Genomic DNA, 22,591 nt, shown 5'->3' with positions numbered 1-22,591 from the left:
GTATATATGTGTGTGTGTGTATATGTGTATATGTGTGTGTGTGTGTATATATGTGTGTGTGTATATGTGTGTATATATGTGTGTGTGTATATTTGTGTATATATGTGTGTGTGTGTATATGTGTATATGTGTGTGTGTGTGTATATATGTGTGTGTGTGTATATGTGTGTGTGTGTGTGTATATGTGTGTATATATGTGTGTGTGTATATTTGTGTGTGTTGCTGCTGATACCTGTGGCATAAAGAAAGGACAGACGTAAGGGTGGGGGTGGGTAAGTGTCCTCAATAAATTGTTTCCCTGCACATTACTGAGGGGAAAGTCCATGCAGGGGGCACAACGGGGCTCTGCTCATGTAAGTGCCCAGGCACAGATATAGTACACATGGATAGAGCACAGGTATAAGGCACAGGTGTAGGGCACAGGTATACATGTGTATAGCACAAATATAGGGCACAGATATAGTACACATAAGTAGAGCACAGGTATAGGGCACTGTTTAAGCCCAGGTGATTAATGTATGGGCCCCCTAACTCTCCAGAGCTTAATAAACACCCTTATATATTGTAATTCCCATTCCACATTATTATATACATATTATACATTAAGCCCGTTAAATTAACGGGCACTAGAACATATGTCGTCACATACCTCCCAACATTTCAGAATGGGTAACATTAGTAGGCAGGGCCCCCTTTGTAGCATTGGTGGCCAGGGGGTTAATGCTGGTGCCCAGGGGGTGTTAACATTGGTGGCTAGGGGGGTTAACATTGGTGGCCAGGGGGGGTTAACATTGGTGGCCATGGGGGGTGTTAACATTGGTGGCGAGGGGGGTTAGCAGCATAGCCCTGAACACTTCACATCCCCGTTACCTGCTTTCTACTCCCTACTATCTTCTCCCCTCCATCCAGCACAAAGACGACATCTCGCCTCACCTCGAGCCACAAGTAGCGTGACCCGCGTCAGTAAAATAAAGATGGCGGCGCCGGCTGGGCTGCAGCAAGCTCTCGCGAGACTTCGGACCCGTGGGGCCCATGCGCAGTAGCGCATTTCCACGGACACAGGGACTGGACGCAGAGACACTTGGACTTTATTATATAGGATTATATTTACACAATAAAGAGCCAATGCTCCTACTTCTCATTATACATATGTAACATAAACCTCCTGAGCCACTGCTCCCCAATATGTCCCTGCTCCCCAATATGTCCCTGCTCCCCAGTACTGGTCTTCCTTGCGCAGGGGGCTTGTTGGCTGCCATGTTTGGAACGAATCAACAAACAGGAGAGAGTATAGTGGGAAGTTCTGGTTAATTTTGGGGAGAGGGGGGCGAGGCTGCACTTGCTGGGGAGGGGGGCGAGTAGGGGCCCTAAGTGGCTTAGTGGGTTTATTTCTCCTGGAAATACAAAAATCAATGTATTTTCTTTCAGTGTAATGCAATGAAGCTACAAATTTAATGTAAGTGCAACACAAGGAAGACCCCAGGCACCATTTGAATTTTGTAATTGAATGTTTTTTCCTTGTTGCAGAGATAAATTGTCATTAATCTAAACTGGTCCCAAAATCCCCAGTGAGCGATGACACTGAAGCCTGGCGTTAATGTATCTGGTGTGGGACAGTGAGTTACTTGTATAAATCCTGGTTATGATCCAAATATACAGATATAGGACCTAAAGGCACTGACAATATTGCGGTTTAATGTGTCTATCGATTTCCCTTCTTTCAGCTTTCAAGTTAGAATATTTGAGCTGCGGGAGCCCATTATGTTCCATTAGTTGATATTTATTGGATCTTCTGCTTAAATCACCATGCTCCGCCCACTTCTGGAACTTGCCCGGTCCTGCGGGAAGAGAAACAATTAGACACCAGAACACACAAATAGGGTCTACTATCCCTTTAAGTGAGTCAAAAGTAGAGATTGGATGAAAAAGCACATTTTAAATGCTTTTTTATACAACTACATTTATTCCCCTGTACTAAGCACAATTCAGCAGGAAACGCCCCCTGTTTGCTCATAGTCTGTACAGAGAGATCCCATAAAACTATGGCAGCATAGGTATTCCTCTGTACTAAGCACAATTCAGCAGGAACAGTCCCCTAAGTTTGCTCATAGTCTGTACAGAGAGATCCCATAAAACTATGGCAGCATAGGTATTCCTCTGTACTAAGCACAATTCAGCAGGAACAGTCCCCTAAGTTTGCTCTTAGTCTGTACAGAGAGATCCAATAAAACTATGGCAGCATAGGTATTCCCTGTACTAAGCACAATTCAGCAGGAACAGTCCCTAAGTTTTCTCATAGTCTGTACAGAGAGATCCCATAAAACTATGGCAGCATAGGTATTCCCTGTACTAAGCACAATTCAGCAGGAACAGTCCCCTAAGTTTGCTCTTAGTCTGTACAGAGAGATCCAATAAAACTATGGCAGCATAGGTATTCCCTGTACTAAGCACAATTCAGCAGGAACAGTCCCCTAAGTTTGCTCATAGTCTGTACAGAGAGATCCCATAAAACTATGGCAGCATAGGTATTCCCTGTACTAAGCACAATTCAGCAGGAACAGTCCCCTAAGTTTGCTCATAGTCTGTACAGAGAGATCCCATAAAACTATGGCAGCATAGGTATTCCCTGTACTAAGCACAATTCAGCAGGAACAGTCCCCTAAGTTTGCTCATAGTCTGTACAGAGAGATCCCATAATGCTATGCCCCTCTGTATACAATACTATAGAATGAGTATTAGAAGCTGAAGTCGTCAATAAACTTACAGACTGTCTCACAGCCCCCGGCCGTTGGGTTGGAGCTTTCCCCGCACAGATCTCCAGAGATTTATAACTTGGCGGTTTCTCCTCAGGCCACTCATACGAGCGTTCGCGTCGTCCCCTCCCGCGTTGGTTATTACGAGTTTCATCCTCAGAACTCCAGGAATCACGTCGATGGGGAGGGGAGTAACTTCTCCTGTGCCTTTGGGACCTGGAATATCTGTCAGGGCTTCCTCTCCTCCCTTGATCTCCTCTTTCTGGAGACCTTCTCCTCTCCGTCTGTCTCGCCCTATCAGAATGCGGGTTGGAACGACCTCGGGGGTCATTGTTAGCGGATTCATCACTGTAACTGTCGCCATATCGACGAGGTGGAGAGACGTCTCTTCTTGGGCGGCGGTTGTTTGGTGGATCTCTCCGATGTCCAGAGGATCTGTCACTGTGCTGTCTCTCCTGTGCTCTCCAGTTAGTCTCATTAGAGAGGGAATCGTCCAGCTGTCTGTTCCTCCTCCTGTCTCTCTCTCCATCCAGCGGATCCCAGGAGCCCATATTTCTGCGCTGATGGGAGGAGTTAGTGCTGCGGTGGGAGCTGACAATATGTTCGACCAATGGAGGAAGCTGTATGACCCGGCGATCCACCTCCCGCACCCCAACTTCACTGAGGGACGACAACATACTGGGGTGATGGCTGGCGCCGCCGTAATGGGGAGCGGACATCAAGGGCTGCGCCGTGTTCAGATTCTTGATCTCCGTCTCCAGAAAATCCAGGACTTTATTGTTGGGAGGTGAGAAGCTCATGGGAGCCGGAATGGGAAGGCTGCTCTGCAGTGAAAGGTCTGGAGACGACACCAAAACTAACATTAAAGTCAACAAAAGCGAAAAGTAACTTTAAAAACAAATGTTTTGGGGTTCAGGACAAAAATATATATAAAAAAAAAAAAGATTTCAGCTCGTGACCCATCAGACGCTTTCAACTCCCATATCCACCGAATAGACTTCTGCTGTCACTGGAGATGTACTCAAACAACACCCAAAGGGCCACAGCTAGATATATAATATATACAGTATACAATGATGTCATCGGTCATCTAACACTGTCATTGGTGTAAATAATTCAATTAGTTGTGCTTGAAAAACATATTGTGATTTCTCCACTAGATGTCGCTCTAATTCATTGCAATATTACAAACATATAGATAAAAAGTATACTTTGTTACAGGAAAAAATCCTTGCTTACTCTGTTCTAAAGAGGCAGCAAATCCACCATATGTTACCCTATAATGAAAAAAAGGCCTTCATTTACCTATCAAACAATACTTTACATTTTACATATACAATCAAATAAATTCATGACTATTTTACAGGGCTTCAAGGCCTTTTTTTTCATTATAGGGTAACATAGATGTCGCTCTAAGTCATTTCTATGACTTAGAGCGACATCTAGTGGAGAAATCACAATATGTTTTTACAAGCACAACTAATTGAATTACACCAATGACAGTGTTAGATGACTGATGACGTCATTTTGGTGCCTTTTTTGAAAGGAAATTGTCTATTTAAACCACACTTTTGCCACTTGCACTCTATCCTTGATAAAGGCCCCAACGAGGGCCGAAACGTTGGAATACACGAGTGATGTGTGAATAAATCTATTTGATCCATCTTCAACTGTGTGTATATATATATATATATATATATATATATATATATATATATATATATATATATATATATATATATATATATATATATAGATATATATATACATACACTACTGTCACCTTCTTGCCCCTCTGTCTTAGTTTACTCTTCCATCTCCACCTTGACCCCAATGACTGCCTCCACCTTGACCCCAATGACTGCCTCCACCTTGACCCCAATGACTGCCTCCACCTTGACCCCAATGACTGCCTCCACCTTGACCCCAATGACTGCCTCCACCTTGACCCCAATGACTGCCTCCACCTTGACCCCAATGACTGCCTCCACCTTGACCCCAATGACTGCCTCCACCTTTACCCCACTGACTGCCTCCACCTTGACCCCACTGACTGCCTCCACCTTGACCCCACTGACTGCCTCCACCTTGACCCCACTGACTGCCTCCACCTTGACCCCACTGACTTCCTCCACCTTGACCCCACTGACTTCCTCCACCTTGACCCCACTGACTGCCTCCACCTTGACCCCACTGACTGCCTCCACCTTGACCCCACTGACTTCCTCCACCTTGACCCCACTGACTTCCTCCACCTTGACCCCACTGACTATCTCCACCTTGACCCCAATGACTGCCTCCACCTTGACCCCACTGACTATCTCCACCTTGATCCCACTGACTGCCTCCACCTTGACCCCAATGACTGCCTCCACCTTGACCCTACCCTCCAGCTTCCAAAAAGTTCCTTTTGAACTCTTGAATCCCTTTAAGAAACCAATTAACCCTTTTTTTTACCTCGCTGGAGCAATGGATTCAGTTGGTAAGAGGAATGCTGGGAGTTTCGGTCGGCTCCCGCATAAAACGGCCTGTCTAACATCCAAGGGGTCATGCTCTCCATTTGTTTCATGTAATTGTGACGGGCGAGAGCTGGGGAAGAGAATTAAAACAATTTAAAGAGGAGAAGAGCATTTTGGGAACTTCACAGTGGAATTTCTTGCTTACTCTCATTCTATAAGAAATGATCAGCTGCTTGTGAGACAGTTATCAGCCAATCACAACAAGCTATCACAAGACTCCCAGACACTCCAACCTGTTCCACTCACTGAGAAACCATTGTGCAGCCCATTCTATCAACCACTGTCATTACCCACTACAAACACATGGTGGCGACATTATCCCTCCTGTGCAGGAGAACTGAAATCATTATTACTGTATTCAACCACTTGGTGGCAGCATCACACACACAATTTATAGAAGTGGATAAACCATTAAAGGGGAACTATCGGGAAAATTAAAAAGTAATATTAGCTTTATCACACTGAAATAAGAAACTTTCAAAACATAATTAAAAATTCTGTACAGTTTCTGAAATAACTTCATAAAAATGAAGAGAAACAGACGCTGAGTGTGAAGAGTAACTTGATTATTTTTGGAGAATATTTATTTATATGTATAATAATAATAATGTCTTATTTTAGAATGATAAAGCTTATATTAAATTTTCATTGTACAATAGTTCTCCTTTAAGGGGGATAAATCACTAAAAGGTTCATTGCAAATTTGCAGCACAAACTGAACCCTTAGCCCAAGGCAGGATCTGTTACTCTGAGCAGCAAACTACAGGCAAATATTACAAGTTATCTAAACCAGTTTTCTCCACTTTTTACCTTCTTCCGGGCAGCAGCATCTGGTTGGGCAGCACGGGCAGCGAACGTAACAGCAGCAGCAGTGTGGGCAGCACTGGCACCAGCAAATGCCAATCAGGAGGAAGAGAAACAAGGCTCCCAGGATGATAAAGAGAACGGTCAGCCAATCTGTGGATGAAGAAGCACATGCAACAGTCACAGTGCAAGGGATTATTATTATTAACATTTATTTATATAGCACCAGCATATTCCACAGCGCTGTAAAGTAAAAGTGTTTACAGAGATGTAGGGTGGGGCAGAGTTATGAAGTGCTTTGAATGTCAGGGTCATCGTTTGAATTTTATTCTGAAAGGCAGTGGAATCCAGAGCAGGGATTGGCAGAGTGATAAAGCAGAGGAGGAGGAGGAGCGGTTACCGAGGTGTATAAGCCTGGCGGCAGTGTTCATTATGGACTGGAGAGATGACAGACTCTGGTGGGGTAGGCCAATTAATAGAGAGTTACAGTAGTCTAGACGTGAAGGACAGGGCAAAATCTAGGATAACCCCAAGGCACCGGCCTGAGGAGATGGGGAGATAGTGGAATTGTTAACTATGATAGATACTTCTGGGATGCTACTGGTGTTAGTTGGAGGAAAGAGAACCATTTCAGTTTTAGAGAGGTTTAATTTAAGGTAGCGTTGTGACATCCAGGTAGAGATAGCGGACAGGCAGGAGGAGGCACGAGTTAGGAGTTCTGGATTGAGATCAGGAGAGGAGAGATAGATCTGAGTATCGTCAGCATAGAGGTGGTATTGGAAACCATGCGAGTTGATTAATTTGCAGAGGGAGGAAGTATAGAGGGAGAATAGTAATGGTCCCAGGACAGAGCCTTGAGGAACCCCAACAGAAAGAGGTAGGGGAGAAGATGATACTCCATTGTAGGAGACACTAAAGGAACGATTGGAGATGTAAGAAGAGAACCAAGACAGGGCTGTGTCACGAAGGCCAAGTGACTGGAGGGGCTGGAGGAGGAGAGGGTGATCTACAGTGTCAAATGCGGCTGAGAGATCAAGCGGTATTAGTAGTGAGAAATGATTGTTGGCTTTAGCGGTTAAAAGGTCATTAGTTAGTCGAGTCAGGGCAGTTTCCGTGGAGTGTTGTGGCTTAAAACCAGATTGTAGGGGGTCCAGCAGGTTATTGTCAGAGAGGAATCATGTAGGAGCTGGTTGGTGGGTCTATATCTGACCTGTAACGTCCCCTCTAGTGCAGTACCAGTGTACAAACCCAATCTCATGCCCTGTAGGTGCAACTACAGCTCCCAGAAACACTTGCCAGTCAGCCTATTGCACAGACAGCAAGAGAGAGAATAGTCTGTGTGTATCCCCAATCAACTCTTGTTCCCTGGCATCTTGGGGCTGATGATATAAAAGTAACCCACATTAGCCAATTAAATGTTGATTGGTTACTATGGGTTACTAGACCCTGGGCCGGATTTACATAGAGGGCGCCTTTAAGCCCACTGCCGTTCGTCACCCCTTTCCTCTCCCTTCTATTCGTGCAAATTTTCATCATGAAAAAATTATTGTATCTCCAGCGCATCCCCAGTGTTTTTGAACCAATGTGGGTGAGGTTGGGCAACATGCCGCCCCCCTAAATCCTGACGCCCTAAGCCCAGGCCTATGTGACCTTTCCACACATCCGGGCCTGACTAGACCTGCTGCAAAAAGCCTAATTTCTCCCTCTGGGGGGCTTCGTTGGCCCGGGCTGTGCCAGATCAAGGACTCAGTGTATGATAAGATTTTTTGAAAGACCCTAATTTGACCGAATCTGCGTCAAAATGAACCAAATCTGAACCCTCATTTCCATGAAATTTACGGAGAACCCACACATCGTTGCAGATTTCATGATTACATGTGTAAAGTTTGATTCCCATGTGAGCAGAGGAACTAGCAATCGGGTGGATCCATAAAGCATAGTCTGGGGGTGTAGACAGCAAATCCTCCAATCAGCGAGAGAGAGAAAATGCCAAGAGCTGACGCTCAAAAAACTTACGCAGCACAACCAGTTTGACCTCTTTATCGGGGTCCCCCGACGTGTCCCCCTGAGCTTCCACTGAGCAGAAATAGACTCCATGGTCCCACCACATGACCTCACTGATCACCAGGTCGGCCTCTAGAAAAAAAAAACAGGAAAAGAATACTGTCATGGGAAAACGTTTTTTTTTCCAAAACACATCAGTTAATAGTGCTGCTCCAGCAGAATTCTGCACTGAAATCCATTTTTCAAAAGAGCAAATAGATTTTTTTTATATTTCATTTTAAAATCTGACATGGGGCTAGACATATTGTCAGTTTCCCAGCTGCCCCCAGTCATGTGACTTGTGCTCTGATAAACTTCAATCACTCTTTACTGCTGTACTGCAAGTTGGAGTGATATCACCCCCTCCCTTCCCCCCAGCAGCCTAACAACAGAACAATGGGAAGGTAACCAGACAAACTCCAATCAAATCTGCTCGGGTTTTTTATGCTTATTTATCACGTTTTCACGAAAATTTGCTTTGCAGGAAAAAAAATCTGATTTTCACCCCTCGGCAATTGAGCTTTTACTTTACCTCCTGAAACTTGTTTATCCCTCACCAGTAGTTAAAACGAGGGATTCCCCGAATCCACTATTTTGGATTCGGCCAAATCCCCGAATCCATCTTGGAAGATTCGGCTGAATACTGAACCAAATCCGAATCCTAATTTGCATAAGCAAATTAGGGACGGGAAAGGAAAAAGTGGAAAAAAATTGGTTTACTTCCTTGTTTTGTAACAAAAAGTCAGGTGAAATCCCACCCTCCCCACAATTTGCATATGCAAATTAGGATTCGGTTCGGCCAGGCACAAGGATTCAGCCGAATCCGAATCCTGCTGAAAAAGGCCGAATCCCGAACCGAATCCTGGATTTGGTGCATCCCTAGTTAAAACCCACATGGGGCATAACGAATGGTGAAAGGGACTGAGACGGGTGAGAGCCCGTTTGTGGGGATACAGAAAAGGGATCAGTCACTGATCAACACCCTTATTACTTAAACTATTACACCAGGGGTCCCCAACCTTTTTTTACCCATGAGCCACATTCAAATGTAAAAAGAGTTGGGGAGCAACACAAGCATAAAATAGTCCCATGGGGAGCCAAATAAGGGCTGTGATTGGCCATTTGGTTGCCCCTATGTGGACTGGAAGCCTACAAGAGGCTGTACTTGGCACTATACTTAGTTTTTATGCAATTAAAACTTGCTTCCAAGCCTGGAATTCAAAAATAAGCATCTGCTCTGAGGACACAGAGAGCAACATTCAAGGGGTTGGAGAGCAACATGTTGCTCGCGAGCTACTGGTTGGGGATCACTGTATTACACTATTTAATTGTGGTTTTACTAGTTCAACTACACCGCCGTTCCACCTTTTGTTGATTTTAATTAATTGTGGTTTTATGGACAAGGTCCAGCACTACTTATGAATCAATATAGTAGTGAGTCTATTGTACGTGGCAGCGTGGTTTTACAGTACTATTATTAAAAGTTACGTTTTATAAAACAAATGTGTGTCCAGTGCCTGAACTGGTTAACTGGAAATGCACCAATGTATCCAACTCTGTAGCTGTTCATTTGTAAATATTATTTGATGTATTCACCTTAACCTGCAGGGGCTCAGACATTTCTTTGTTCTATGCTCTTATACACGTGAGCGCTTCTACTATACGCCTTGAATGGGGAGCACTGAGTTGGCTGAAGGTTGGTGAGTGCCGGAGTATATACCGACTAATTACATACTGGATATAAATTCTTTCGAGAAAATACTTGTGGCTGCCACTAGAGGTCACTCTAATACCTTCCTATTGATATAAATTCATTCGAGAAAATCCTACAGAAAATTCTATTGGCTGCCACTAGAGGTCAGAAGGATTGTTTTGCCCGTTCCTAAGTGTCAGCTGGAGTGGTGGGTGTACAGGTGGGCACCGTAGAACACAGAAGCAATAGAAATAATGATCTGGGGCTGTTGGGTCCCTGGTTCCAGTGAAACCTTAAGGCTACAGTGACATTCCTGAGTTTCCTGCTTTGTGGAACAGTTTGGGGATGGGGCACTTTCCTGTTTCAGCACAATAACCCCCCCATGTACAGAGCCAGGTCCATAAGGAATGAGTTTGCTGAGATGGGAAGAACCTGACTGCACTCAGCCCTGACCTCAACCCAACTGAAGCCCAGTAGAATTAACTGGATCCCCAACTGTGAGCCTGATCCCCAATATCAGTGCCCAACCTCACTAATGCTCTTGTGGCTGAATGGAAGCAACTCCCAGCAACAACTCCCAGCAACAATGTTCCAACATCTAGTGGGACCTTCCCAGAAGAGATGGAGCAGTTAAAGCAGCAATAGGAGGAGCAACCCAACTGAAGCCCAGTAGAATGAACTGGGACCCCAACTGTAAACCTGATCCCCAATATCAGTGCCCAACCTCACTAATGCTCTTGTGGCTGAATGAAAGCAACAACTCCCAGTAACAACTCCCAGCAACAATGTTCCAACATCTAGTGGGATCTTCCCAGAAGAGATGGGGCAGTTATAGCAGCAACAGGAGGAACAACCCAACTGAAGCCCAGTAGAATGAACTGGATCCCCAACTGTCAGCCTGATCCCCAATATCAGTGCCCAACCTCACTAATGCTCTTGTGGCTGAATGGAAACAACTCCCAGCAACAACTCCCAGCAACAATGTTCCAATATCTAGTGGGACCTTCCCAGAAGAGATGGGGCAGTTATAGCAGCAAAGGGAGGGGCAACTTCATATCCAACTCCCTGGTTTAGAAATGAGATGTGGGGGTGCTGGAGTCAATATCGTGTATATACATCTATTATTTATATTGAGGGTTTCCATTATTTTGTCAGCTGAACATTCCCTGTGCCGTCTGGCTGAGAGTCAAGGGACATGAAACGACATTCTGACAGTCAGCAGGACTCCCACCGACACAGACAGACAGGACATATGCAGCCTGACAGTTAGAGCTAATGTGACAGATTGGGGCTGTGGGGGAATGAGGAGCTGCCGGCTGCTGAGCAGGAGGAACATAATGGAGCCTGACAGAACTGGGGGGAAGGAACAAGTGAAATCCCTTTATACACAAATCAACCCTCACTGCCCCCGGCACCCACTTATTTCCACCCATCACCCCCCAGTCAAAAGGTGTCACTCACCATCACTGACCCATCAATGAAATGACTCCATATCCTCACACTAGTCTGTATTTGTTTGTTATACACACAATATATATATATATAGATATAGATATATTGAATAAAGTACCCCTCTTGTAAAATATAAGGATATTATAAGCAACTGGGGGTACTTTATTTATTATAATACACAAGTTTTTGTGAGTCATGTGACAGAAATGACATCAGAACTCACCGTTTATAACTGATGACATCAGAACTCACCGTTTATAAGGATATAATTTACAAGATATTCATGGCTTTTGTGTATTATATATATATATATATATTTTACAGTTGAGTTTCTATTATTTAAACCACAGTAATAGGGAGAGGCATTAAATTAGGTGACACTGTGGCTCCGAGGAGTTGAATTTGAGCACAAAAGCCGCTGCTTAATCACAGTCTTAGCGGATAATAATATCTGTTACCACTTGATGGCGCTGTTTATTAAAAGCTGAATTATTTGTTTCCTTTTCTTATCTGAGTCGCTAATAATACAAGTAAAATCCTGAAGTAATGTGAAAAAATCAGATCTGTGCAGCCACTGGGACAGAATGTTCTGTTATACAGATAGCTAGAATCTCAGCTGCCATAAAGCAGGACAGGACTGTTGCTTACAATGGGATCAGATAGGATCTGTGCAGCCACTGGGACAGAATGCTCTGTTATACAGATAGCTAGAATCTCAGCTGCCATAAAGCAGGACAGGACTGCTGCTTACAATGGGGATCAGATAGGATCTGTGCAGCCACTGGGACAGAATGTTCTGTTATACAGATAGCTAGAATCTCAGCTGCCATAAAGCAGGACAGGACTGCTGCTTACAATGGGGATCAGATAGGATCTGTGCAGTCACTGGGACAGAATGCTCTGTTATACAGATAGCTAGAATCTCAGCTGCCATAAAGCAGGACAGGACTGCTGCTTACAATGGGGATCAGATAGGATCTGTGCAGCCACTGGGACAGAATGTTCTGTTATACAGATAGCTAGAATCTCAGCTGCCATAAAGCAGGACAGGACTGCTGCTTACAATGGGGGATCAGATAGGATCTGTATCACTTACTATTCTGAATGGTGATTTTGCGCTGTCTGTAATCCACGCCCAGCACTGGTTCGTTCTGCCCTCGCTTCTGGATGACGATTCTCACCTCCCGCTGGTTGTCATTGCAGTCATTGGCGGGGTCTTGATTGAGACTCAGCGATGCCTGATAGGCTGAGAGAAAATTGTCTGTCACTTTTGTGTCCAATGTAAGAGCCAATACCACCGGCAGTATTACAGTTTCATCTCCATTTTGCTACCCATGAATATAAGACTAGATAGGACAGATCTCTCCCAGCAGGCTTGTGCTACATTGTATTAGGAGTCAGAACCCCCAGTGCAGAGAATAGAAAAGTTGCAGGACTTACCTGCAGAGTAGTAATCAAATATGGGATCCTTGCAGAAGGATTTGAACCTCCACGTGACGGCCACATCCTGGATCTGAGCCGAGGTGCTGTAGTCGCACTTGAGAATAATGGAGGAGAAGAGCATCGTGTATCTCTGCGTGTCCTGAACCGTCACCAACAGTGTCCGGCCCCCTGTAATAACAACCAGAGACTTTATCAGCCTGCGCTACTATCTATTTTATTCCTATAGGAATTTACCCTCCGCCCAAAGACTGGCAGTGATAATTACAACTGGAGATAATTGGTGCCTCCCCCTCCCCTTTAAAGGGCATGTAAAGGCAAACAAATAAAATCCAATTTTTACTTTCTTAAATAAAAAAGAAACCAATCTCCAATATACTTTAATTAATAAATGTGACAGTTTTTATAAGAAACCTGACTGTATGCAGTGAAATTCTCCCTTCATTTTCTGCTGTGGATAGGAATTGTCAGACGGTCCCTAACTGCTCTGCAGGGAAACAATCATACTTATGAACAGCAGGGGGAGCCCCCGCCTTACTTCCCAGCCAAGCAGAACTCAAGCAGCTTTGTTTGTTTCCCTGTAGAGCAGTCGGCGACTGTGTATAGATTTGTATTGGATTTTATTTTTGCTTTTCATCCCCTTTACTGTTTCCAACTCCAGCTGCAGGGACAAAGATCATGGAGCCAGATTTAAACAGATAAACTGGGATTCTATTTGGAGGATTATTTTGCTGCAGCCACTGGTTCTGCAGAGTTGGAGAAAGTTTGTATTAAACAATAGAAAAACTATAAAATCCACATTAGATTACATGACAACACAGGACCCAGTGCAGTCTGTATATTCTGATTATTAATCAGTCTTGTGTATCGGCTTCTGGCAGATATTATTTGACTTGTGCTGTTTTGTTATTTCATGACGATCCCTAAGCAGCCCAGATCACACTGAGCATGTGCACAGTCTTGGTCTTGCAAAGATGTATAACAAAGTTACAAGATGGTGACCCCCTGTGGCCAACTTTGAAAGCATAAATCATTTGTTTGATTAGGCTTGTGGTGCAGCAAGTTCATGTTTATGTTTGAATACAGCATTTCTAGCCTTATTCTATTTTACACTTTACTTTCCCTTTAATCTACCCCCCCGCGCGGGGATATAAAGTCGCAACTCCCGGCGCTTACGCCAACAGTGTCGCTTTGAATCAATAAAAGAGCAGACGTCTCAGCAGCACCGACAGAAGATAAATCAGTTATGCGGGACCAGACGCAAGAAATAAAAGGCCGATGTAAAATGGACTATAAATCAATTACCGACAACTCTGTGTTAGTAAATTTATAGCCCTCGACATGCGACAATGGCTGCGAATTTTATAGTTTATGTATTTAATGAGAAACTTTGCTTCACGTTTTTCCTTTTTATCAACTGTTTCTTTTTAATGGAAGGAAAGTTGGGATTAGGTATTCTCCTGTACTAAGCACAATTCAGCAGGAACAGTCCCTAAGTTTGCTCATAGTCTGTACAGAGAGATCCCATAAAACTATAGCAGCATAGGTATTCCTCTGTACTAAGCACAATTCAGCAGGAACAGCCCCTAAGTTTGCTCATAGTCTGTACAGAGAGATCCCATAAAACTATGGCAGCATAGGTATTCCCTGTACTAAGCACAATTCAGCAGGAACAGCCCCTAAGTTTGCTCATAGTCTGTACAGAGAGATCCCATAAAATTATGGCAGCATAGGTATTCCCTGTACTAAGCACAATTCAGCAGGAACAGCCCCTAAGTTTGCTCATAGTCTGTACAGAGAGATCCCATAAAACTATGGCAGCATAGGTATTCCCTGTACTAAGCACAATTCAGCAGGAACAGTCCCCTAAGTTTGCTCATAGTCTGTACAGAGAGATCCCATAAAACTATGGCAGCATAGGTATTCCCTGTACTAAGCACAATTCAGCAGGAACAGCCCCTAAGTTTGCTCATAGTCTGTACAGAGAGATCCCATAAAACTATGGCAGCATAGGTATTCCCTGTACTAAGCACAATTCAGCAGGAACAGTCCCTAAGTTTGCTCATAGTCTGTACAGAGAGATCCCATAAAACTATGGCAGCATAGGTATTCCTCGCTTATATATTTTGTTTCACTAACCATTAATTATCAAAGTTTTTTAGTATTTAAAGGGAAACTCCACCCAAAACTTGATTTTTTTTTATTTTAATTGCACAATGAAAGAATATGCAATTCTAAGCAACACTTTAATATACATTATTTAAAAATATCACTGGGTTTATAGTTATGGCACAAATGTAATTGCTCTATGTCAGTTTATAGTCTCTGAATATTCTCTTTGCTGCTACAATGTTTCAAGAGTCAGAACTGGAGAAAAGAAAGGGACAGACAGACGTTGTTTTCAATAGAAATTACATTTACAGTGAGAATAAGGAATGAATGGATATTGGAAAGTTGTTAGCGTGACTTTAAAACCACAGTGGAGGAATTACTCTAATAACCTGAAGAACTGCGCAAGGGATTGAGGCATGGAGCCCAGCCGCAAACGATAAGGATTGGCCTTTAACTCCCGGCGCATTGTTGCCTTCCCTAATGTGATACTAAATGTAAATACAACAATCAGTGCGACTGTTGTGGTTCCCCATAATCATAGGCAAATACAATTAACTAACATTTAATTTCCTATTACTGATAGCACTTCCCACATAATTGCTCTGACATATGCACAACTCACTATACTAGTATCATTCATGTATTATAAGGGATAATGTACCCCCTACTGTAAATGATAAGGATATTAGAAGTCACTGAGGGGTTGTTCTGTGACCATATAAAGACACAAGGCTGCAGGCTGAGTTATACAGGGAACTCTGAGTATCACTCATGTATTATAAGGGATAATGTACCCCCTACTGTAAATGATAAGGATATTAGAAGTCACTGAGGGGTTGTTCTGTGACCATATAAAGACACAAGGCTGCAGGCTGAGTTATACAGGGAACTCTGAGTATCACTCATGTATTATAAGGATAATGTACCCCCTACTGTAAATGATAAGGATATTAGAAGTCACTGAGGGGTTGTTCTGTGACCATATAAAGGCACAAGGCTGCAGGCTGAGTTATACAGGGAACTCTGAGTATCACTCATGTAGTTTAAGGGATAATGTACCCCCTACTGTAAATGATAAGGATATTAGAAGTCACTGAGTGGTTGTTCTGTGACCATATAAAGGCACAAGGCTGCAGGCTGAGTTATACAGGGAACTCTGAGTATCACTCATGTATTATAAGGGATAATGTACCCCCTACTGTAAATGATAAGGATATTAGAAGTCACTGGGGTTCTGTGACCATATAAAGACACAAGGCTGCAGGCTGAGTTATACAGGGAACTCTGAGTATCACTCATGTAGTATAAGGGATAATGTACCCCCTACTGTAAATGATAAGGATATTAGAAGTCACTGAGTGGTTGTTCTGTGACCATATAAAGGCACAAGGCTGCAGGCTGAGTTATACAGGGAACTCGGAGTATCACTCATGTATTATAAGGGATAATGTACCCCCTACTGTAAATGATAAGGATATTAGAAGTCACTGAGGGGTTGTTCTGTGACCATATAAAGGCACAAGGCTGCAGGCTGAGTTATACAGGGAGCTCTGAGTATCACTCATGTATTATAAGGGATAATGTACCCCCTACTGTAAATGATAAGGATATTAGAAGTCACTGAGGGGTTGTTCTGTGACCATATAAAGACACAAGGCTGCAGGCTGAGTTATACAGGGAACTCTGAGTATCACTCATGTATTATAAGAGATAATGTACCCCCTACTGTAATTGATAAGGATATTAGAAGTCACTGAGGGGTTCTGTGACCATATAAAGGCACAAGGCTGCAGGCTGAGTTATACAGGGAACTCTGAGTATCACTCATGTATTATAAGGGATAATGTACCCCTAGTGTAAATGATAAGGATATTAGAAGTCACTGAGGGGTTGTTCTGTGACCATATAAAGGCACAAGGCTGCAGGCTGAGTTATACAGGGAACTCTGAGTATCACTCATGTATTATAAGGGATAATGTACCCCCTACTGTAAACAGGGTACAGATGTCTGTGAATATGTGGTACTTTCAGGATTATATTTAGAGTTTGTGTGTCTCATTTAATAGCAGTTTCAGTGTTTTCCTAAATTACTCCCAGGGCACGAGGCATAAAAAACAATTGAGGTGTGAAGTACAGATTTGTCCTGCTGCAGCCTGAGCCGGTGATACTCTGTCCTGCTGCATCTCAAGGTCACAGTAAACGTGCGGCGGCCTCTGCACCAGAGAAACCATTTCAATTTTTTTCTGCTTATTCAGGAGTCGCTTATAAAGAGAGGGAAGTGATGGGCAGGGCTGGGGTAAGAGCAGAAATACAGGTTCCTCCCGTCCTTTTAACTTTCAGTTCTGCGGAGGATTCCAGCTCCCTCATTGGCTGCCGAGCCTGATTCTCCCTGTGAACTGTAAATCCGGGCAATGGATGAATGGGAACGTTGGAAAGTATCCCTGCTCCCGGCTACACACAGCGCTTTATTGCTTCTAATGGGAAAAGTAACGGCAATGAAATTCCAGGAATGTCCCAGAGTAGCCACCCTGCCCCTCGGCCAATCATTGTGGCTTAAAATGAGGCAGTTCACTTGTTTTATATAAACAGCTTTCCCCCTCTCTATAGTGGTATTTATACACAGGAATGGGTACTGCCATATTTCTACAGCATCCCAGTACAGTATGAGTGACTGAATACAGAACTATATGCCCAGAACATTCCTTCTCTGTATATTTGTATTTATACATATGGGAGGAGGAGGTTCCATATTGATTCCCTTAGACAGTACAGTATGAGGGTATAGCTTATTGTGTGCCCAGAACATTCCTTCTCTGTATATTTGTATTTATACATATGGGAGGAGGAGGTGCCATATTGATTCCCTTAGACAGTACAGTATGAGGGTATAGCTTATTGTGTGCCCAGAACATTCCTTCTCTGTATATTTGTATTTATACATATGGGAGGAGGAGGTGCCATATTGATTCCCTTAGACAATACAGTATGAGGGTATAGCTTATTGTGTGCCCAGAACATTCCTTCTCTGTATATTTGTATTTATACATATGGGAGGAGGGAGGTGCCATATTGATTCCCTTAGACAGTACAGTATGAGGGTATAGCTTATTGTGTGCCCAGAACATTCCTTCTCTGTATATTTGTATTTATACATATGGGAGGAGGGAGGTGCCATATTGATTCCCTTAAGACAGTACAGTATGAGGGTATAGCTTATTGTGTGCCCAGAACATTCCTTCTCTGTATATTTCTAAACAATAGGAAGTTGTCGCAACTTCATGGTTAAACCCTCTGAACTAAAAATTTTTTAAATTTTGTCCATACAATTTGCCCAGAAGTGTAACTATTTTTATTTATTTTGTTTTTATGTTACTTTCCCTATTAATAAATGGCACCCTGGGGAAAGTTGTTGACATGTGGGAGGCGGCGGTTCGATTCAGCAGAAATTCTGTCGTTACGAAGATCGACCTGAAAAACTGTTCTAATTCAATAATAAAACAAAAAGTCTAATTTAGCAGCGTTTGGGGAGAATAAAGGGAGAGGAGCTTTAGTGAGTTATTTCAATGGCAGAATAAAGAATAAATCTCCGAATTGTTCCCAATGAGAGACTTATTGATAAATCCCGGAGCCATGGGGGGGGGGAATCAGCAGCAAATTCAATAAACCCCGCAGGCGACTCGCTCATTGTTACCCCTTAAGTAAATAACTACTACTGTAGCCTTCCACTGCACTCGCACCCAAAACGGAAAACATTTCAATTACGTTCCAGCAGGAACCGTCTTCTCTGTACTGGCAATGGTGGGATGTGTCCGGCCGAAACAATACACCACTGGGCGAATTTTTTCGAGTTGTCTCGCCGCAGAAATGACGCCCATAGACTTGTATGGAGTAGGCGACATTTCGCCGGCGCCGAATTTTCGGTGGAACGAAATGGGTCAAATTCGCCCAAGCCTAGACACCAGAACCTTTCCTATCGTTTCATCTCGGGAGACTAGAGACGGTCCCATTGTGATCCCGGGATTCTGTCACTCACACAAACAGCACATTCATAACAAGAAGGGTATAAACAGAAGCTCCGCCCCTCATTTACATATATGCAAATCAGCAAGCAAGGGAGAAGCTTCAAAAGCATCAGGGGTGGGGGATACTGGATTCATGGCATCAACTCAATTGCCCAATCAGTGAATCAACCCGTGAATTCTTTCTCAGAATGCTTGATGATTTGCATTCAACATGGGTGGAGCTTTGATCATTATCATTGAATATATATATAATATACATGTGTAGGACAGTGCACGCCCCCTGTTAGACTTACTCAGGCGTAACACGGTTGGCCTCCCCAGCTAGATCCTTTCACGAGAGTGGGACATTGTGTGACAGATGCAGAGCAGGGAGGGGAATGCACTGCCCCATCAGACCATGATTACTGAAGCCCCCCGCACTGATGGGTTTGCCCACTCTTGAGAGCCAGAATTTCCCGCTGGCAGAATTCCTCTCCCCTCTAAACCCTGCCATTTTTGTTTGTGTTTAAAAGGGTGGTTCCCCTTTAAATTAACTTTCAGTGTGTTATATAGAATGACCAGTTCTAAGCAACTTTTCAATTGGCTTTTAATTTTTTATGTTTTTTGAATTATTTGCCTTCTTCTTCTGACTTTTTCCAGTTTGCAAATGGGGGTCACTGACCCCATCTAAAAACAAATGCTCTGTAAGGCTACACATTTATTATTATTTCTACTTTTTATTAATCATCTTTCTATTCAGGCCTCTCCTATTCATATCCTAGTCACTTATTCAAATTATTTCATGGTTGCTAGGGGAATTTGGACCCTGGCAACCAGATGGCTGAAATTACAAACTGGAGAGCTGCTGAATAAAAAGCTAAATAACTCAAAAGCCACAAATAATAAAAAAAGAAAACCAATTGCAAATTGTCTCAGAATATCACTCTCTATATCATACTAACAGTTCATTTAAAGGCAACAACCCCTTTAATAACAATTGCATATTTGGGGGTATTTCGGTGTCAGAGACAAATCTTTCTCCCTCCAATCTAAGGGCACAGAAACTGACATCTGAATGCTGCTCTGGAAGGAACAAATGGAGCTTGTCATGGGAAAGACATGGGGAGAAGGCGGGCACTCCAATTATTCAGCCATTATTCGCAGGGCAAAAGCAGGGGCACCCGTCAGTGCAAGGCAGACATTCAGAGGTGTAACTGGCAGAAAGTGCAACTGTCAGAAGATTGACATGGCTGGCGTAAATAAACCCAATTATCGGACTGAATTGGCACTTATTAAATGGGGTGCAGAGCGAGTGGGGTGCAGAGCGAATTGGTGCAGAGCGAGTGGGGTGCAGAGCGAGTGGGGTGCAGTAAAATTTACACAGATACTGTACCCAATGCTCCATTCCCATTAGCAGGTACATTGCTACAGATGGAGCCCAGAGTGGTGCCAAGCTCTGGTGATGCCCATCTACATGTCTGTGTAGTCTCTATTGAGTCTGTATTTCAGTAACAGTAAATGCCAGTTGTGTGGTATGGCAGCTCTGTCTGGGCCAAAACATCAGCTCCTCCCAGTTCAGCAATGGATTAACCCTACAGGGATCAGAACTGCAGAGCTCAAGGGAACTGGTGCCCATTACAAGGAGAACCAACAAATTGGATTTCAGAATAATCCACTGAATTATAGATTTGCACTTGGTGCCAGGGGGCTGCGAGTCTGAATGGCTACGGGCCCAGTTACTCCCATCAATTCCCTAGAAATCCTGAAATTTGGTATTTGGAGCATTTAGCTCAGGGCTCACGTCCCGGGAGTTTCTCCAGACTTTAGTGTAGGAAGTGGGGGTCCCATACCAGGAGTGAATAGGGACACAACTCCCAGCATGCACAGTGTCTGCTCAGTCATTTACACTTTATTGGCCGGGGAGTAGAAAAACCTGGGACGTCAGTTGTCAAAGGGGTCACAAACTGCCATTTTTGGGCTAATGAGAAGCAGAGAGAGTTGGGGAGACATGGGGGGGGTGAAGGAAGATGGGGAGGGGCCTGTGAGAGTAAAAGCAATGGGAGGGGCATGGGGGGGTGAAGACAATAATTGCAGGGGGGGAGAGAGACCTCATCCAAAAACACAGAGCTGAATCTTTCATTGTGATGTTATTTTATGTGTTGCAAAGGATGCTGGGAGTTGTAGTGAAACAAGTGATATAATAAATAACAATAAATAAATAATAATAAATAATCAGGGGCTCGGGTTCCTCCAGTGACAGAGCAGGAAGCACCAGTATCACCAGTATTATTATTACACCTGTACAGGTGAGTCTCACTGCGCACGCGCAACACTCTCAGCTCCCCCCGATACCAGTGTAACCCCCCCCCCATCTCATGTCCCAGCGGGGGGGCGTCACTCACCCGAGATCATCCAGACTGAGATCAGCAGCAGCGCCCGGGGGGGGATCATTGTGTCACGTGCTCTCTCCCCCCGGACTTCTCCTCCGCTCTCCTCTTACTCCCAATACTCCTCCTGCCGGTGTCCGACCCTCCTCTCCGACCCTCCTGCCCCGGTGCCAACTGCGGGGAAACCCAGTAAAACTCCCGGCACCTCCGAAACTTCCTCCCCTCCCCCAGCAGGAGCCGCACTGGTGAGACTGGTTCCCTCTCCTCCTCCCTCTCACTGACCCGTCACTCCCTCCTCCCCCTCCTGCTCATTGGACTACAACTCCCAGCACCCCTGACTCTACTAAACCTGACATATGGCCCATGCCTGACTCTGCCTACTACAACTCCCAGCACTTCTCTCAACCTCAACAACTCCCAGCACTTCTCTCAACCTGGGATGTGGCACCTTCTGCTCTCCAGCTGTCACTGCACTACAACTCCCTGCATCCCTTAATTTCTCTTAACCAGGAATGTGCCACCTGCTGTCCTCCTGCTCCTTCAACTACAACTCCCAGCAGGCCCGGACTAACAACCCCAACTCCTCTTTCTCAGACACCTGCTGAACTACAGTTGTGATTGGACTACAACTCCCAGCATCCCCCAACTCCTCTTTATCAAGCACCTGCTGATCTACAGTTGTGATTGGACTACAACTCCCAGCATCCCCCAACTCCTCTCTCAGGCACCTTCTTTGCCTGTTCCCCTGTCCGTGTAACTACTAATTCCCTGTTGCCTCATGTCACATCTCCCTTCTGCCAATGTCAGCGCAATGTCGCGTGGCTAATTCTGCCAGCGGGCCACAAGCCCAGCAGGTTCAGTTGAAAATCCATTTGGCATCAAGAGCTTATTTACTAACACTGGGCAGATTTGCCTCTAGGCAGTAACCCATAGCAACCAATCACAATTTTGCTTTCATTATTCCACCTACCACTGTTTGATAAATAGCCAATTACAAATTAGTTGCTATGGGTTATTGCCCAGGTGACCATATGCCCAGTGCTAGATGAGCCCCATGTGGGGTCTTATTTACTGATAAAGTTCATGCAATTGCCACAATTCTCTTTATTCTGTACCCACAGTTCCACATTGTCCCCCATATAATGGGTATGAGTCCTGGCTGCCAGGGAAGGGTCTGGGTCAGGATGTGGGCTCAAAGGCTTACATTCCATTCAACTGTCTGCAATTACTTATAGATAAATCTTACTTTAAGTTGAATTGCAGCCCTGATGTGAGCCGCCATCTTGCAAGTAGAGCTCCGCCCAGCTGCAACAGGTTTTCTGGGTATTTAAAGGTACAGAGTACCCCTATTGGTTTCTGTTGTTAGTGTCCCTTTAAGCTGTAAAAC

General features: G+C 44.1%; 1 protein-coding gene across 2 annotated transcripts; it reads right to left on the bottom strand.

The window, feature by feature from the left end:
• Positions 1 to 820: 820 nt before the first annotated feature.
• ildr1.L (immunoglobulin-like domain containing receptor 1 L homeolog) lies at positions 821 to 22,492 on the bottom strand. 2 transcript variants are annotated; one of them, XM_018245342.2, is made up of 8 exons: positions 22,451 to 22,492; positions 12,705 to 12,875; positions 12,361 to 12,510; positions 8,093 to 8,212; positions 6,083 to 6,229; positions 5,211 to 5,342; positions 2,765 to 3,591; positions 821 to 1,838 (listed from the first exon to the last, which is right to left on the bottom strand). In XM_018245342.2, exons 2-8 carry the CDS (start codon positions 12,826 to 12,828, stop codon positions 1,797 to 1,799), a joined length of 1,542 nt encoding a protein of 513 aa, XP_018100831.1. In that variant the 5' UTR covers positions 12,829 to 12,875; positions 22,451 to 22,492; the 3' UTR covers positions 821 to 1,796.
• Positions 22,493 to 22,591: the final 99 nt, after the last annotated feature.

The sequence above is a fragment of the Xenopus laevis genome, chromosome 2L (assembly GCF_017654675.1).
Source record: "Xenopus laevis strain J_2021 chromosome 2L, Xenopus_laevis_v10.1, whole genome shotgun sequence".
In the NCBI taxonomy this organism is placed as follows: Eukaryota; Metazoa; Chordata; class Amphibia; order Anura; family Pipidae; genus Xenopus; species Xenopus laevis.
This window is presented reverse-complemented; position numbering and strand designations above follow the sequence as displayed.